This window comes from Amblyomma americanum, chromosome 3 (genome assembly GCF_052857255.1).
Source record: "Amblyomma americanum isolate KBUSLIRL-KWMA chromosome 3, ASM5285725v1, whole genome shotgun sequence".
NCBI lineage: Eukaryota > Metazoa > Arthropoda > Arachnida > Ixodida > Ixodidae > Amblyomma > Amblyomma americanum.
The window spans coordinates 2,131,667-2,147,006 of record NC_135499.1 but is presented as its reverse complement, the minus strand read 5'-3'; the positions used below and the strand labels follow the sequence as shown (position 1 = coordinate 2,147,006).

Here is a 15,340-nt window from a genome sequence, read left to right as displayed (position 1 = left end):
TTTTTGCGTTTATTTCCGCCCTTTTCGAATGCGATATTCTTATTTAGCGGACTACAAACTATAAAATGCTGCATGGAACTCAGTTGTTTCAAAAAGTGCTTCAGCTTCCCCTTAAGGTCATCTGCCTCAGTTAAAGCTGAATATCTACTCTGCAGCGATATCTATTTTCCCTCTTACCTCCAGCTTGTTAATGGACTTCCTCTTCACTAGCTTACACCGGAAAATATGGTGGCTGCTCCAAAGCAGTGTTGGTCAATCAGTATGTCTTGTTGTGTCCTTCCTCCCAAGTCAAGTCGTCTGTCCTACACATTGCGTCAGAGGACGACTTAGGGAGAGTAGACTGACCGAATCAAGGGTAGCATCTTGTTTTGTGTTTTTTTTTTTAAAGGCAGAAAATGCCGTACACTATTTCTCAAATAGACCAACTGATAGAAAACGGGGACACATTCTCAATTATACACTGTAATGTTCGAAGCCTACGTAAAAACCTCAACGAATTGACTGGATATATTTCTCGCCATAAGTCTACTTTCGATTTAATTGCTTTAAGTGAAACTTGGTTGAGGAAAAATGAGACCATTTCAATCCCCGGCTATAAATTATTGTCACTCCCACGGGAGTCGCATGCAAGAGGAGGTGGTGTAGCCTTATTCATTAAACAAAACATTGCATTTCGGGCCCTTTCTACAGCATCTGTTAGCGACGATTGTATAGAAGCACTCTTTATCAAACTGGCAAATGGCATAATAGTTGGAGTGGTGTACCGCCCCCCAAGTTCATCACTGGGGTCTTTCACTGAAAGGTTTGAAACATCCCTTACTTCGTTATCGCGTGGGCCTAACGGTAGGATTATTATTGTTGGTGACTTTAACATTGATGCCTCATCAGACACACAAAATGATTACACATTGTTGCTGGAATCCTTCAACTTACATAATCTAATAGCTGAACCTACCCGGATTACCACCACCACAAGTACACTGATTGACCATGTCCTTTGTAGCAGGGATGTCATTGTTTGTGCTGGTGTGTGCTCTGTTCCAATTTCCGACCATTTGCCAATATTTGCTGCCCTGGAAAATAAGGCTCCAGAGGGTGTGAAGCATAATCACACTAAACATCATAAAAAAATAAATCATGGCTTACTTCGCAACTTACTGGAACAAACAGATTTCTCTGCTGCATATGACGGTAATGTTGACACAGAATTTAACAATTTTATTGACGCCCTTCAAAGTATAATTGCACAATGTAGTGAGAAAACATGCATAAGAAACTACAAGAAACCTGTTTGCCCATGGATGACAAAATCTATTCTTGATGATCTAAAGAAAAAAGAGTACTGGTATAAAAAATGGAAACAGAATAAAAGAAATGAATACTACCTAACCCAATTTAAGCTCCTTAGGAATTCCACAGTCTCCATGATGAGAAAAAGAAAAAAGGAATATTACTCCTTCCTTATTCAGCAAGCAAATGGAAATACAGCGAAAATGTGGAACATCGTAAAGGATGCTATTCGCTCCACCTCTAAGCAACAAGTACAACCTGATGTAATTGATCAGGATGTGGTGGACATATTTAACAATTACTTTGTAAATATCGGGCCTCTCTTAGCCCAGCAGCTGATCCCGATAACTGATCCTAGCAATCTTATAAACCCTGTTATAGTTTTGTAATGAAAGAGCTCGAGCTGGGCGAAATCGTTAGTGTGGTAAGCACACTTCAAGTAAGCAAATCCCCGGGTCTGGACGCCATTCCAGTAAAAATAATCAAAGATAATATGGACATATTAGCCATGCACCTATTACACCTATTTACGCACTCTATAGAATGTTCAATATTTCCTGCAAGACTAAAAGTAGCTAAAGTCGTGCCTATCCATAAAGAAGGGGAACTGTCGGAACCGAGTAATTATAGGCCAATTTCAGTCCTTGGTGTCATCAATACAGTTTTTGAAAAAATACTATGTATACGCATAAAGAAATTTATAGGTAAGTTTAATATTATATGCCCAAGTCAGCATGGCTTCACGCCGCATAGATCAACAGCATCCGCAGTCCTTGTCCTATCGCAAATGATAAATACTGCCCTCAACGATAATAAGATTGCCATAGTGGTGTATTTAGATATTAAAAAGGCATTCGATACGGTTAATCATACAATCCTTGTTGATAAACTCAGTAAGTATGGCTTCCGAGGGAAAATGTTAGATTTTTTCAATAGTTACCTTACAAACCGCGTACAGCATGTTGTAATGAATAACGTGATTTCTGGGGCGCAGGTCGTGCTGACTGGGGTACCACAGGGCTCAGTTCTGGGACCAATGTTTTTCTCGCTTTATGTAAATGACCTCCGGTCTATACTAAAACATTCTCAAGCAGTGATGTACGCTGATGACACAGCTTTAATATTTATAGGAGACACAATCGATGAACTCAACAAAAAGATAAACGAAGAGATGGAAATGGTTCTTAACTGGTTTACTAACAACGACCTCTCCGTTAACATTCAGAAAACCAAATATACTTTGTTCCGCTCTAGGGGAAAAAAATTAAACTACCAAAATGTTGCTTTGTATTTAAATAACCAGCCAATACAAGAAGTAAGCAGTTTTAAATATCTTGGCGTATATCTTGATTCTGATATGCACTGGAAGAATCAAGTAAAGCAAGTTTGCTCAAAGCTGGCATATGGTTGCCATATTTTATTACAAGCGCGAGAATGCTTTAATTTCTCTATACTCCGAATACTCTACTTTGCTTTTATACAAAGCCAGCTAATCTACTGCATGGAGTCATGGGGTAACACATACCCCACATATCTCGAACCTGTAATCCGATTGCAGAAGAGAGCGATAAGAATAATTACTTATTCAAAATATACTGACTCTACTGAACCACTTTTCAAGTCCACCGGCATTCTACCTTTCCATTCCATGTATACATTAAAGATAGCCCAGACAATTCATAAAATACTACAGCTCAATGAACCGCTTCCCCACAGTATCTTTATAACTCCTAAAAGGGAGACTAGGGCTGCTAGTGCAAAACATTTCAATTTGCCCGCCTGTCACAATACTTACGGGCAAAGATTATTAGAATTCAATGGAGTTTTAATCTGGAATGGCATTCCTAATGAGTTTAAAACAGAAACAAATTTTGTACAATCCCTCAAAATGTTCCTGATGAATATGTGAAGTATATGGTATGAATTTTTACTTTTTGTTTCGAAGAGAAATATGTTTTTTTGTGAGCGTTTTGTTTGTATTCCTGTATTTTTTCTTCGCAAATCTTATAACGTTCTAATTTTCATCTTAGGAATAGAAATGTTCGTTTCCGCGTGCTGCAAATATGCTGTATTGTATTGTGTTGGACCCGAAACTAGCCCCTGGCTATGGGTCCAGTTATTATTGTACATATTGAATTGTGCTCAGTTTCATTTTCGAATAAAAAGTTGCAATCTCACATGTAATTGTTCAGTTTTTTTCCAGTGTTCATTTTTTGGAAACAGGCTTTGTGGGCTCCATGGCCTGGGTAGTTGGCACTGCACAAAGGGGATAAGCACAGGAGGGCCAAGTGTGCGGCCAAGGGACAGCCTGTAGGATGCTCTGGCAGATGGAGTCGCACTGTACTCTCCCATGCTGACGTGTGTGTGTGTGTGTGGGGGGCCAGCCCAGATGGTGACCTGGGCGTGAGCGTGTGTGCCCCTGGTGGTGCCATCACCTCGGTGGCCGGCTGGACTCTCAAGGGCAGCCAGCTGCTCAACGGCACCTCCATGAGCTCCCCACATGCGGCGGGGGCCGTAGGTGAGTGGAATTACTCATGTCCATAGCCAAAGGGAGAATGCATTGCTCTTGTGACTGCTGGCAGTGCACCAGGCATTGCTGGGTCGGGCCTGCTTCGCATCGACACTATTGCTTACTTTAAGGTGCCTAATCCTGTTATCGGTACAATATAAATATACTTGGTTTCCGCGATGCAGCGAAGCACGCCAGGCACGGGCTGCCACTAGGCTTTAATTAGTTACTGAGACTCGTGTCTCGTGGTGTTCCTATGTGGTGTTGTCCCCTTGTCTGGAATCTAGCGCTCCCTAGTCCCAGTATCCAAGACCAACTAGCCCCCTGCAAAGCTCTACTGTAGTTAGTTAGGCTGGCTGGCTTGGGCAGCGAGTACAACAGACCGTAGGCCACCTTAAGAGAATCCTACTTTCACCTTGTCTCACACGGTTTCACAGCACTAGCGCTGCCAGTAGGTAGTCAAAGCTGTGCGTAATGTGTTGGAAGAGCGCCGTTGCGACAAGCACCGCTTGTAGGGATGCGGCACGCAGTTCGATACAGTTAAACCTGGATATAACAAAGTTGAAAAAAGTACGGGATTTTTTGTTATATCCGGGTTTTCATTACATGCAGTTTTTGCAAGAAAACCTTAAAGGACAGTGCAGAACGGAAACCAAAATAAGAAACAAGCACAGGTGAAATCACCTAAAAAATGTTTACAGAAAACCCCATTACTCGAAGCCATAAACACGGAGAAACATTCCGCAATCATGCTGACAGTGCGACTGATGCCACAGCCTCTGTTGCCTCTGCCACGGCTCATGCAACGCCACTATGAGTGAGGTGAAGAGTGGAAGCAGTGGGTGCACCGGGCGAGCTAGAGGAGAGAGCGCGCCATCATGCCGCTGCCGTAGACCGGCCACGGAGGCACTTGCTTCTTCCCGCATGTTCCCTCTTCTGGGAAAATAGCGCAGAAGACGAGGACAGCAAAGAAAGGAAACAACAGGACCGGCGCTAACTCACAACTAAAGGTTTATTCACAGGAAGCAAGGGATATAAAGAAGGCAAAAAATCGAGAAAGCAAAGCAAACAGATGTCTAGCTACGTGGAACCGAGGAAGTGAACCTCACTGTCATGCAGGCATACAGACAGGCTGCTAACGCATAATCTAGTTTTTTTGCTCATGTAAAAAGCCTTCATAATCTCTCTGGTTAAGTGTGTTGGTTGACTGTACAATACATCACTGTGATGCAAAGTAGGGAAGCAAGATTTGCAGTCCCTAATATGTACGACTAGATTAGTAGATTTATTATCTTCAAAGGCATTAGCAAGCTCAGTTAAGCGCGTGTTTCCCAGAAGTATGTATCACCAACTCATCCGTCTTGCCATCGTGTTGAATGTTCCCTCTGCCTACCATTGTTGCCCCAGGAAACGGACTCTTCGCCTTGTGTCGCTGACGCTCTCCGCCATTCCCGCTCCAGAGTCTCGGCGGCGGAATCATGCGAGTAATGTGCCGTGCGGCAGTGATGGGTGCACACTGCTCGTGCCGTTTCATTTTTGCTGTGGTCTATCATTTTTCGCTGCTTTTGAGCATGAACTGTTTTAGTGCCATGCGGTATGGAGTTCTAAATTCGAAAGCAACGGAGATGCACCAGTGGCGCCGTTGCACGACGCGTTGACTTAAATGCAGTCGCTTGTTGTGATTGTTGGTTTTCCTCTCATGTCAGTTTGTAACTCAGCACAAGCTAATAGATGGTCGGCTTAGCGCGTTCATTATATCAAGATCAACCGCCGCTGCACGTTCGTTACATGGAGGTCTCAAATACACGCGCTTCAGTGGAGGTTCATTAAATCGAGGTTAAATTGTATATCGAATGACTGGCAACATTGCAGTTTGATATACAGTGCGACTTTCATATACTTTTGCATGGGATTTTCAAGGGGGTAATGTGTGTATTTGATGTAGCCAGTAATTTGAAATGTCCAGCTTGGATATATCCAGGCCCCACTGTCGTTACACTTGTGGCCTAGAAGCACGAACACGGTCCACATGTGTTACCCACCCTGCACACTCACTTCTTCACCATGGCTCGTCCTGCACGGGTACAGGGCTTCTGCTGCGGGGCTGCGCTTGATCTTGACCCAATTTCCGCCTGTAGAACCGGTCGGGCCACTATGGTGTTATCGCTGTGCTGACTTCAGATTCCTCCAACAGGTCTTGCTAGCCATAGCTTACTTCACATCGAAGCTGCTGCAGATCGTGCGTTGGAGCTATCACGAGAAGGCTCGTTTAAATTAGGGTGTAGGAGGCGTTTGGCAACTAAGCAACCGACGCGGGTCCAGCAAGAGCCGCCTTCGGTCAGCTATGTTGGCCGCACTTCACGACAGTTCCCTGTGTGACAACTATGTCGACTGAAACTTGGGTACACCAGACTGCGCACCCGACACAGGTACCGAAGACTGACCCGGCAGCACGCTTGGCGAGTGATGACTAGAGCAGTGAAATGCTTTTTCACGGTTGGTTAGTTAGGATGATGTTTGCGTGCATATTGCAGCTCTGCTCGTATCGGGGCTGGTGGCTCGGGGCCTGCCCTACTCCCCATACAGTGTGCGCCGGGCCCTGGAGAACACCGCCCAGCCCACCCAGGACACGTTTGCCATGGGCCACGGCCTCCTGCAGGTTGTATTCCTAACCTGGCATGTGTTTGTTGAGGTTGAGGTGGACTCAAGGATGGGTGCTGTATTGCATTACTTTCGCCCCCTGTCTTGCGCGCAGGTGGACCGTGCTTTTGAACACCTGCTCCAGCACGGCCACGGACCCGAGTGGCAGGTGCGCTTCCGGGTCAGCTGTGGCCCCAACCGCCGGGGGCTGTACCTGCGCGAGCCCCCGCTCACGGCCAAGCCGAGCGTGCACACCGTCACCATCGAGCCCGTGTTGCTCAACGAGCAGCACGCTGGTGAGTGCTCTCTTTATTTCTGAGGCCTATCCGGTAAAAACAGAGGGAACTTCTCTACTTTTGAATACCTTAGTTTTTCCAAAAATCCGTTAGCCTACTCTTGGTGGGCGTCACGAGACTCCTGCGTTGCATTGCACCCCTCAGTCTCCACATGATGGGAGTGTCGTGCTCATGTAGCCTGCGTGCCACACAAGTCATGTCACGGGAATTAACCTCTATGGCATGCATTCCTTATGTCCTAAAGTTTGCAGTAACTGCATTGGTGGAAACATGGATTTCAGTAGTGTCCTTTTTATACCTTATGAGCAAGCCACATACAGTCCAGCATTTTGGAACCAATTTTAGTGCCGCTGCTGTTCCTCTCTCGCTGTCACACTAGCCCGACACGACGCAGACCTGACAGCGACACCGACGCTCAGCTGACCAATCTACAGAACTTGTCTGTGGCAGACCAAGCTGTCACAATAGGCTGACAATGACACCAACACAACTGAAGGCCAGATGTCTTCGTAGTCACACACTTTCGTGCCGGTGACACCGTCAAAACCAGTCTGCCGACCATTGGCGACCAGGTCTTCTTGAGATTGGCCGCTGAGCTGAAACATTCACCATACCCGAGCCCGATTTCACTAGTATTGTTTATTTACATTCATAACAAGCTCAGGGATAGATGAATGTCAAAAATTACTGAAGATCGTTGGCCAATACCGAGTAGCTGGTTGAAAAAGTGATAACTATGACACAAGCAAGTTTCATCCATAATATTAAAACAGCGCAAAGTAACAAGGACAAAGAACGAAGGGAACACACACACAGGCGCTGATCTTACAACTAAATTTTATTTGAAGTAAGCAGGTAAATTTATACGTACACAAGAACTACGCACATGCGCATGGTCAAACACAGATGTACTCATTTAAAAATGCAATTAAAAACACACCGCATCAAAGGCTCGTGCAGTTATCGCCGATATGCTATCTCCTGTGCAACAGGCTCATTTCCTTGGAGGTTAGGGTTACTGAAGGTGTGCTGACACAACAGCTTGTCTTTCTTATGATATGGAAGGCCTCTGTTATCTCTCTTGTGCGCCGATCATTGTGCACAAACAACACTTCCGTGTCGACAAAATACGGTGTGCATTTACACGTTAAGCAATGCTTGGCTAGGGTAGTGTCTTTTTTTCCCAAGGAATTGGCGTGTTCCATGAGGCGTACATTAACATATCGGCCGGACTGACCTATGTACGTAGAACCACGTGACAATGGGATCTGGTAGACAATGCCAGTCCTGCACTGGACATATTGGTGGACATGGTTGATGTTACACACTTTCCTCTTTCTATGTCCTTCGATTTTTCTTTGTACTGCGGCCCCTACTTTACATAGTTTATGAAAGACAAGCTGTTGCGTCAGCACACCTTCAGTAACCCTAACCTCCAAGGAAATGAGCCTGTTGCACAGGGGATAGCATATCGGCGATAACTGCACGAGCCTTTGATGTGGTGTGTTTAGATTTGCATTTTTAAATGAGTACATCTGTTTTTGACCATGCGCATGTGCGTAGTTCTTGTGTACGTATAAATTGACCTGCTTACTTCAAATATAATCTAGTTGTAAGATCAGCGACTTTGTGTGTGTTCCGTTCTTTCTTCATCCTTGTTGCTTAGCGCTGTTTTAATATTATGGAGCATTTCTAGCTTGCCCAATCTGCCGTTCTTCTAAAGTTTCATCCCATAGCCGCTTTGCTGCTCCTTGGTGCGGCTCACCTGGCGTCTGCTAGCTCCTCTGCTGAAGGCGTCGTGGAAATCGAGCATAACCTTAATTGATAAGGGGATGGGTTCAAAGTAAAGCAGTGACAAGAGTATGCCTTTTATTACTTGTTCCTAAGTGTGTAACAAAAGTAAAAACAGTGCTAATTTTTACACAAACCACACAGAAAGACCAGACAGGACGGGCCCTCATCTGCGGCATCGATGTGAAACCAGCCAGGCATAGCTTTGACCAGGGCAGCTGGGGAGCATTGAAGCTTGTCGCCCGGTGGTACCTGCAGGTGGCGACGTTGCCGAAAGCTCGGCTCTTGCGCAGGCATGCTGTCGTTTCTTGAATATAGTCGGCAGCCTTTCTGATAGCATGGCTGTTTTGTATGGATGTGTGAATAGTGAAATTTTCTAATAAGAATCGAATACAAATATAAAGGAAAAATGGCTTCGAATATCAAATGGAATATCGATTATGTATCTGTTCAGTGCAAAATAAAATATTTCAGAAAATGATAAACAAGCAAGTGTTGTTGCCCTTATTTTTTTCAAAAATAGTGTTTGGTCTTTGCAACTGAAGTAAACAAAGCTACACTGCCTAAGCACCCACATGAAAATGATTTGCATTTCCAGCTGGATTATGGAACCTGAAAATTCTTCCAGCTGGAAATCAAGGTGTAAATATTTCCAGCTGGAAATTTTTCCAGCTAGAAGCATTTCCAGTGCCATGTTCCAGCTGGAAATGAAAATTTTCTGGATGGCGAAGTAACGTGGAGGACACGTTCTTCAGTTGGAAAAGATGTCATTTTCGGCTGGAAGTTACACTCCAAAAGCAACACCTACACCAGCTGGAACGCTGTAATTTCTAGCTGTAACTTTTTTTTTCAGGTTTTGGTGAAGCAGGAAAAGAGTGGTCTTCACCAACAGCTTTGATTACTTCAGAGTACAACGAGGCCTAATGGGAAATTGCTTCTTTCTCTTGCTGTCAAATGTCCTCTGCCGAAAACCGATGTTATCTACCGATGCTCGAAACACTCATTCGTCATTAACAGAGCCACATTGTCAGTGAACAGCACTGTCGCGAAATATTGGTAGCGTGTCCCCGACTCGAACCATAGAACAAGAAAACAAAGAGATCAAACAGAACAAAACGAAGCCATATTTATAATTTAAAGGAAAAGAGCCAATAAGAGAGGAAAACACCAAGAAAAACACACACTCAACAGGCATACAACACTACAGAATAAAAGGACAGATTTCACCAGGTACTGAGCGTCCACTGTGAAGTGGGGATGGGATGCCTTGCAGACAGGGGGTGGATGTAGTGTGATGCGTTGCTGGCGTTGTGTCAAATAAAGCGGTGGAAGGGAGCCAGGTGGCGGTAGGAGCGGAGAGGAACACAGGGAGACGCCAGTGGACTCCCATCAGTAGCCCGAAGAACTTGGCAGCAGCAGAAAAACCGTAGGCAGGTCTCGTGTACGGCGTCACGAAACACCGGAGGCTGCAAGTAGGCTATCCAAGAGTGCCTTTTGGCAGCACGGACCCTCAGTCCATCGGCTTCCACCTCCACACTTCCAAAGAACGCAGTAGGCTTACGTCGGTGATCCAAGGGAGGTCACGGCAGCACGGACCCAACGTCCGACGGCTGCCACCTCCATGCTTGAATGACCCGATCTCCGCTGTGCTGTCTCCCTTTACACCTCGATTTTCTGACGTGTCAGTTCTCCGCTCCTTGTGCTCGCCACGCTCTTTGTCGCCGTCGCCTCGCGCACACCCTTCGCACGCACACACGTGCAATGCTGGGCTGGCACGCGCATCGCTCCGTTGTCTGATGCACCACTGTCGACGCACCGCATTCACAAATTCACCGCGGATCTTTTGTGCACCTCACACTGTGGCACTTCAATATTGTTATAAGTGTTTGAATGTAGTTTTGACGTAAGATGACAGTGGTTGCTCGCTAGTTTGTAATATATATTGCGGGAGAAAAATTGTTTCCTAGATGCTTGTTTCGAGCGTCACCGTGGCATCGCGGAAAGTGTAAGGTGCGCTCAAATTAATGCAGCATGACAGTGAGTGTGACTCTGAGGAGCCTGGACCTGAGTCCTGCCTTGGAATTATGCTAGGAAATGGTGTGATGCAGACTGTTTATTCTACCAGAAGGAAATTATACAGCTGTCCCAGTTGAGGCTTGTCCAAATACCTCCCCGAATGATGGCGGCATAGCAGGAAACATTAGTAGGAAAAACTGTGAAGGCAGCTGGAAGTGCCACTTCACAAAGAAGAAAAATTTTACTTGCTCTAGCATTTCTATTGTCTTGAGAGCAAAACAAGTTAAAAATGCCTCGTATGCAGCCTTTTCAGCGTGAGCTGTTGCCAAGTCTTCCCAGTAACCCATGTTGTGCGGTGCAGCCGCAGATGGCCGACGGTTTATACAAAATTGGCTGATGTTGAGGCCGGTGTTGTGTTTAGTTGATTTTTGTTAGTTGAGATTCTACTTTGAGTCTCTTATGTGAAAACCGCATGTAACAAAAACTTGCATTTGACCAAAAAGAATGGGCTTTTTCCAGTGATGTGGTCCTCTAGTGGCCACCAGGGGCAACTTGAGATTTTCTCTGCGTAGAAAGGTTGTGAGGGGGAGTTGATCCCTTACTCAGGGATGCTTGAGAACCAGACTTGTGCAGAGCCCATCTGTGTGGGGAAGAAGCATCCAATTAATGTATCAACACATGTGCAGCAAACTTGTCCACTGTTTTGCAGAGCATGGAGATGCAGGATGCCACCACTTCCCAGCTGATGAAAATTAGGTCCGGGTAGTAGGCATTCTGTGTGTACAGCCACCGCGGTGGCTCAGTGGTCATGGCGCTCAGCTGCTCACCCAAAAGATTGCGGGTTCGAGCGAAATGCTAGAGGCCTGTGTACTGTGCGATGTCAGTGCAGGTTAAAGAACCCCAGGTGGTCAAAATTATCCGTAGCCCTTTAACTATGGCGTCTCTCATAGCCTGAGTCGCTTTGGGACATTAGACCCCCATAAAACAAGCTCAGCCAGGCATCGTGTGGTGTGTCTACACGTGCAGACCCGCGAGAGAAGATTGGCTTTGAGCTGCACCTGAACCTGGTGTCTGATGCTGCTTGGGTGTCTGCCCCGGCACTGCTGAGCATGACCTACACCTCACGCTCCATCTCCCTGCGGGTGGACCCTGGTGGCCTGGCACCGGGCAGCTACTACACCGCGGTGAGAGCACATTTCAGCCACCACTGGAAGGGTCTGATGACCCAGTGTCTGCCTTGGTTCAGGGGCATGGTTGTTTGTCTGTGCAGGTGAAGGCATTCGACACGGCCTGTCCGGACAAGGGCCCCGTCTTTGAGATCCCTATCTGTGTGATCAAGCCTAGGCCGTGAGTGGTGGGGCATTATTTGGTTGGCTAAGCAGCGGCACCTTGCAACAAAATGGGACAAGTTTTATGATTCTGGGGCACAGTTCTGAGCCAAAATGGCCTTTTAAAAGGCCATAAGACAAGACAGCAGGCAGTGTGCTTGTAGGCTGCATTTAGTGACTTTTCCAGGAAACTGAGTCTCACAGCTGTTGCTGCCACATGAGCAAAGAAAGGAGTGGGACAGATTGGAGTCAGTGGATTGTAGTGAAATTGAACTGTTACAGCAAGGCTAAAGTGTTAACTTTTGGGCTCTTTGGTGTTCTGACATCACATTAATCTTATTTAGCGCAAACGACAGGACAGCTGACTCCTTACTAGGAATCTTGTAAACTCGCTAGCAGGAAGTTATCTCAATCTCTGCATTGTAAATTGATATCACTAACACAGTCGTGTTACACTTTTCTGATAAAAAAAAAAAAATGCCTCTAATGTTTCACAAGTGGTTTTTGCTTACTTTTGCCTCCGACTGTCATGTATACGGCATTTGTACGAGATCCCCCTGTCCTTTCGCAGATCGACCAGAGGGGCCATTGTGTCAGTGACTTTCTCTGGAGGCATGCAAAAGATCTGGTGTGTACCTTGTCGACCATTGCATTACTTGTTCCACTTTTAAGCGTGAGAATCCGAGGCAAAGTAAGCAAAAATCTGCTCATTGGAAGAGCTGTTATCACAAAAGCGGGACACGAATTGTGCGGTACAGTGCAGTGGTGATAACTGCCAGTGTACACGATTCCTTGCAAGGACTGAGTCGTCAGTAGGTGGTGATGTCCTTGCTGGCTTGGGTGCTCACCTACTCAACGGCATGTCCAATGGAGGGGAACATATGTGCTACTGTGCGATATTCCCCTGTGCTCTCAAGCATGTCTCTCACAGCCCTGCTTTGCGACCTTAAAGCCCGCAATTTACAATTTATTTTTTAGTTTTCCGTGATTCCATGGATGACCTTGAACATACCAGAAGCAGTGGTGTGGCACGTTGCAAGTTGCACGTCCGCGCCACATGTCTGCGCCACATGTCCGCGCCACAATTGGCGCCGCAGTCGAAACGATTACGGTGCTCCGCCGGCACTGGAAAGCTATCATCGTGTGATATTAAAATTTTATAAAAACAATGATATACTTGCATACTTTTGAAAAGCAGAACTGCTTCACAATGCAAAGGGCCATCGTGGATTCTTTCAGAGTCCTAAAAGATCGCACTGGAGCTTTTTTGCGTGTGGCATTGCATATGAGGAGGCTTCACCGTACAAACTGCAAACAGTGCGTGACGAACGCAAAGTTTCGGCTGGTTGGAAGAGCGGAAATACCTCACGGACAAAAGTGAGGGAAGTGCGTTTTGGTGCTCGAGCAGAGAGACTTCTTCGAAAAACAATCAAAAAAAGGTCAGCAACGAAGTAGTCATCGTACCAAATGGTGTGTGGCTTGTCTGTCCTGCTGATTTCACCAGCAGATAGCCGCAGTCGCCGTGGGCTAGCGACAAAGCTCTGAAAACAAAACTATGCAGCCGGACTCTCTCTTGGCCTGTCTACAGAAACCTGTCAACATGCCTGTCGTCCTTGCATGCACATCAGAGGGGCGTGGGAGGCAATGTAAAAATGCTGTTCAGGCCGGTGGACAGATATCTGGTTGATCTCTTGTCAGGCACGTCATACAGTTGAACCTCGATATAACGAAGTCCTACTTGCAGCCGAAAATTTCGTTACGTCGAGGTTCCCATGTTTCAGCTGTCCAAATAAAGTATAACTGGTTCGTGGAACACTGCTAGTTGTTGGAAAGTTGTAAATCACTTATTGAGCAAACACGCAAGAAAATCTAGTAATGGTAGCGCTAACAAGGGCACCGGATGTTTTTTTCTATATCAGGAGCATAATGTGTGATAGCAAACGGACGCGACGGCTTCATTTTTCTTCGTGTGTGCATAGCAAAGAATGAGCGCAGCGCCTAGTACTCGAAGCCACGACAAGATGTCGCCACTAGTATCATCATCATCATCATTAAACATTTGCAGACTGGGACGCATCAATGGAGAGAAAAAAAAAAGAAAAACATGTCCGCATCGCTTACGCTGGTGCGGCTACCTTCAGCATGGCAATCGTGGCTAGTTCTTGCAGACGTTGGGTTTGCGCTCGTGACGAAGCGCTTGGTGAACGCTTGTGTGGCAGTTAAGTGAACGGTTTCTATCAGTGCTTAATTACGTCGCTTTTCCTGCTCTGCACTTTATTTTGTTCGCTGTAGGCGACCAGGGCAAGTTTTTTTTTTTGCCCCTCACCCGTTCTAAATGGACAGCCACACTAGCTGCATTAGAGTTTGTCAACACTGAAGACTTTTTTTTCTACGAGGATATCCCACGCAAAAAAAAGAAAAACGGGTGCTGCAAGAAAATTTGGCTTATTAACTCAATGGTCGTGTTATTCATGGAATTACGGCACTGTTTCATGAATGCAAAAAATGTTTATTGCAACTTTGGGAGTACGTGCACTAGATTCAGTTCATGTGGCAGCAAAGAGCCCCGTCAACTTCATCTACCGCTTTTTAATAAGCGTGGCGTTATAAGGCGCTCGTATGTTGACAGGGCTACCAAGGCTTGCTCATGTGACTGCGCGCCCGCGTACGCACGCAGGACATCCAGAGCATCCATGACTTGTGTTGGTGTAGGTGCGCTGCTTGCCACATGGGCGTCTTGGTCAGAGTCGTCGTCCTCCATTCCCGTGTCGGTGGCACTCTGAATTATTGTCTCGTCAACTAGTCTTCGGTTGTAAGAGCTCAAGCGTCGCTGAAAACAAAGTCCTCATGCGTCGCGTCGCTGGGAGGACCACCCTGATCGCAGAGCAGCTGCCACGAGTTACCGACGTCTGTGCTGGATGTGGAAGGCATGCTTTCGTCGTCGTCGTCATTTGCTTTGCAACCCAGTTCTTGGTTTGAGTGCATGCTATTCTTGAAGCCCACCCTTTTGAAGCAGTTCGTTATAATCTCGCTGCTCGCCGACTCCCATGACCGTGATAGCATCTCCAAGGCCATGAACGCGTCGATTTTAGTTTCTCTTTTGAGCTCAATGTTGAGCAGCAGCCTTTCAATGACCCGCTTGCGGTACGAGCACTTGACACTGTTAATATAATACCCTGCCCCAGTGGTTGTATCACGGAGGGGCAGTTGGGAAAATATTCGAGCTGAACATTAGTCAGCGCACAGTCTTGAACACGATGCCCGGAGCAATTGTCCACAAGTGGGCAGATGCTTCTGTCCGGCACTGCAGCAATAGGCCACAGCTTTCATTGGGTGATCAACCTCTCGCGATCACAAGTCCTATGCCTTACATGATTTCTCTGCGCACGCAGGATCACATATATCAGAAGCCCAATGCTTGCGCATTTCAGCATCCATGTCCTTTAGACATTTCGTGAACAAATCCCGTG

At 46.2% G+C, this 15,340-nt stretch overlaps 1 protein-coding gene across 2 annotated transcripts in view; it reads left to right on the top strand.

The window, feature by feature from the left end:
- The window catches only part of TppII (Tripeptidyl-peptidase II), a 148,477-nt gene that overhangs the window by 68,207 nt on the left and 64,930 nt on the right, over nt 1-15,340 (top strand). For both annotated transcript variants that reach the window (XM_077657037.1, XM_077657036.1), the window contains exons 11-15: nt 3,675-3,808; nt 6,334-6,458; nt 6,555-6,735; nt 11,569-11,726; nt 11,813-11,889. In XM_077657037.1, the coding sequence (XP_077513163.1) occupies nt 3,675-3,808; nt 6,334-6,458; nt 6,555-6,735; nt 11,569-11,726; nt 11,813-11,889 (675 nt within the window). The remainder of the gene's footprint in view (nt 1-3,674; nt 3,809-6,333; nt 6,459-6,554; nt 6,736-11,568; nt 11,727-11,812; nt 11,890-15,340) is intronic.